We start from the raw sequence: 2,990 nt of genomic DNA, 5'->3' as shown, positions 1-2,990 counted from the left end.
CGCTAAAGAATTCAATTTCAAGGCACCCGGTCCTTTTCGATCAGGAAATTTTTTTCATAAAATACATAAGGTGTCAGCGAATCCACGAATGCAATTCAATTCCTTCCCTAGATTATTTTTTTTAATAGCTTGGACTAATCTAGGAGCGTCGAAAACTGCGTTATGAGCAATTAATGATATTGGTTTTTTTGCAAACGATAAAAATTCTTTAAATAACATGAGTGCATTTTTTACATCATAAGAAAATAATTTTTCTTTATTAAAATACAGGCTTCCTGCTTCGTAGTGCAGATTGTTTACCTTCGTTGCTGAGTGAGAAATTCTGTTGGTTGGTGTTATGTATACGCTAAAACTATGATCATTATATTTAGCTCCAATTTGTAAAATTTTATCTTGCATATTAAATCCTGCTGTTTCCAAATCAAAATATACCAAGTCATAATCAAAATTATTCGATTCTATTTCTCTATTTATATTAAAATTAGATTCGTACGTTTTCCCTTCAGCTTTTTTATTTTTTTCCGTAATTGTTCTCTTTCTTGAATTAGCTCATGTCTTCTATTTTTTTTTGTTTTCTCGCATGCTCTTAAAGACCGTTTTATTTTTTTAATATCACACTGTGAGGCATGAGCTCCTGTATATTTACCAGACAATATGATTAATTTATTTTTTACAGATATTAGGCTTCTTTCCCCGTCGTTTTTACTACAGAGTGCACTTGCAACTCGATAATCGGCAGCTGCACTTCTACTATAACAAATGTTTTTAGGAGCCTTGTGGGCGATAATGTTATTAACAATTTTGTTAGATTGGCTTGATGCTGAAACACAAAATTTAAACGCATTCTTTGCATATTTATTCATCATCAATTGCAATTTCTCAAACAGTTCATTATCTTGTAATGTCACGGTCTGATGCAGACTATCGTTTCGTCGTTTGCACCAACGTTGACAGTTTTCGTGCCTTCCATACAGATGGTCAGGAATACAATGAAGTACAGAGGCAAGTTCGTCAGAGTTACCTTTGTTTTGAGCTATACTATAGGAAAAACATTTTTTAATATGTTTCATAACACCATTTTTTTTCAATTCTTTAAAATTGTTTGCCAGCACGTATAACTCTTTTTCAAAGTTTTTAACTAGATGATTTTTATCTGACAACTTATGTACAGTCTTTACATTGTTTTTTCTTATAGCAGCAATTGTGCTGCTATCGTCATCGCCAACAACAACACGAACATTTACTTTTGTTGCCTCTAAAATTGGATTTTTATTTACAAGCTGCATCCCAGCATCTGCTTCCATAGATTTGGCGCTTCCAGAGTAGTTTTTGTGACAGTCGTGTTTCTCTCGATCATGACCTAGTTTACATTTGATGCATTTTCGATTTCTTGTTGTGTAACTAATAACTTAACCACTCAAAAATCCAATGATAGTGGCATACCCATTAAGGCTATCATAATTTCGACCTGTTCCTCTTTTGTTCCATCCCATGTCGTAGGAAACAATAATATGATCAACTTCTCCCAACGTTGAATCAAATGTGCAGCCAGGAGTCATTTCATGCGAGGATGATTGAAGTAAGTTTATGTTGGGATACAGATCTTGGGCAATGGAAGGAGGTCTACGGATAATTAAGTAATACTGTATGATTTAATATTTATTAAAATAAAAGTATATATATATATATATATATATATATATGTGTGTGTGTGTGTGTGTATACAAAAGCAATTCAAACATACATAGTATAATAATAAGTAAATTACAAGATAAAAAAAAAATTCTTTTAAAAAATGCAATAATACTGAATGTATGATCAAAACCAAAATAAAATAAAATTTTAGATTTATTAAGTACTGTATAATAAAAAATTTAAAAAATCAATTGCTTCACGATTAGAATTTATGTAACAAAGTAAATTCATCAACTGTTTATATGCACATGTATTAATGCATTTCATAATTTGACCTATAAGTTGATCAAATTGGTAAAAAATCAATGAAAACAATTATAGTAACTTAGGGAACCTTACAGGAGAGCAGTAATTTTTTCAATGTTTTCTATTACTAATTGTCTTTCTTCGTACGCAGCTTGCTTGCAACTTTCTTCAGCTGCCTGCTCTATAGAATCTCCAACTTCTTGCTCGTAAGCTTTATACATCTTAGACGTCATCTCTGGCATATTTAAGCAAGCAAAAATTTTTTGCAAGGCAGTGTGACCAGTGCCAGAGTGGACAGCACCTAAAAAAAAATAATCATCTCTTAAAATGAATAGAGAATATTTCAGTCAATTGTCAGTTACGAGTCAATGACTTTATTATATTATTATTATTATATTCATTTTATACTACTTACCAAGTACAACTGCTGTGTTAATGTTACTAGAAGGTTTGTCTTTGTACTCGTGTGTTTTGCTTGTCTTAACTTTATTCATTACTTTACAATGATCACACACAATTTCGAAAGTACTAGATAAGCCATAGTGTATTTCTTTCACTGCTTTTTCTAAATCCAACAAATTGTTGCAATGATATCATTTCAAGTTTTTGGCAAATTCCTTAATGTCGATTACTCGGCAACCTTCTAAAATACTTTTTGCAATGCTTAAATTTGTATCATTTAGCTTTTCACTTAACTTCTTTTTCACTCGAAGATTTGCGAGTCTTTTTTTTTTACCTTTGACAACATTCTTTTTCGCGAATCTCCCGTTGACAATAAACTGCTCACACCGAGGCTTCGGCATTTTTCGCGTGTTTACAAAAACATAACCTTGTAGACGTCTACTTTAGGATAGTAGTATTACTCAATATACGGGCATATTTACAATGTTGCTAAACCATTTCAGTACTTCTTATGAGACTATGTTAGTGTACACATGCACACATCTTAACCTGTGTGATAGCCAGTAGTGCTCAAAGTTTAGATTTTTGGTTATGAATGTTCTCATATAGGGAGCCACATGAAAAAAAATTAGAGACACTTGTGTGGA

General features: G+C 31.9%; 1 protein-coding gene across 1 annotated transcript; it reads right to left on the bottom strand.

Annotated features, from left to right (window-relative positions):
* Positions 1–2,020: 2,020 nt before the first annotated feature.
* LOC149375276 (uncharacterized) lies at positions 2,021–2,435 on the bottom strand. The gene is made up of 2 exons (XM_089589284.1): positions 2,357–2,435; positions 2,021–2,242 (listed from the first exon to the last, which is right to left on the bottom strand). Exons 1-2 carry the CDS (start codon positions 2,433–2,435, stop codon positions 2,031–2,033), a joined length of 291 nt encoding a protein of 96 aa, XP_089445410.1. The 3' UTR covers positions 2,021–2,030.
* Positions 2,436–2,990: the final 555 nt, after the last annotated feature.

This window comes from Copidosoma floridanum, unplaced genomic scaffold (genome assembly GCF_036245765.1).
Source record: "Copidosoma floridanum isolate Cflo_tuat_1 unplaced genomic scaffold, Cflo_Japanese_pri ptg000008l, whole genome shotgun sequence".
Lineage (NCBI taxonomy): Eukaryota > Metazoa > Arthropoda > Insecta > Hymenoptera > Encyrtidae > Copidosoma > Copidosoma floridanum.
Note: the sequence above shows the minus strand (reverse complement) of the source record. Positions and strands in the feature narration are given on the sequence as shown.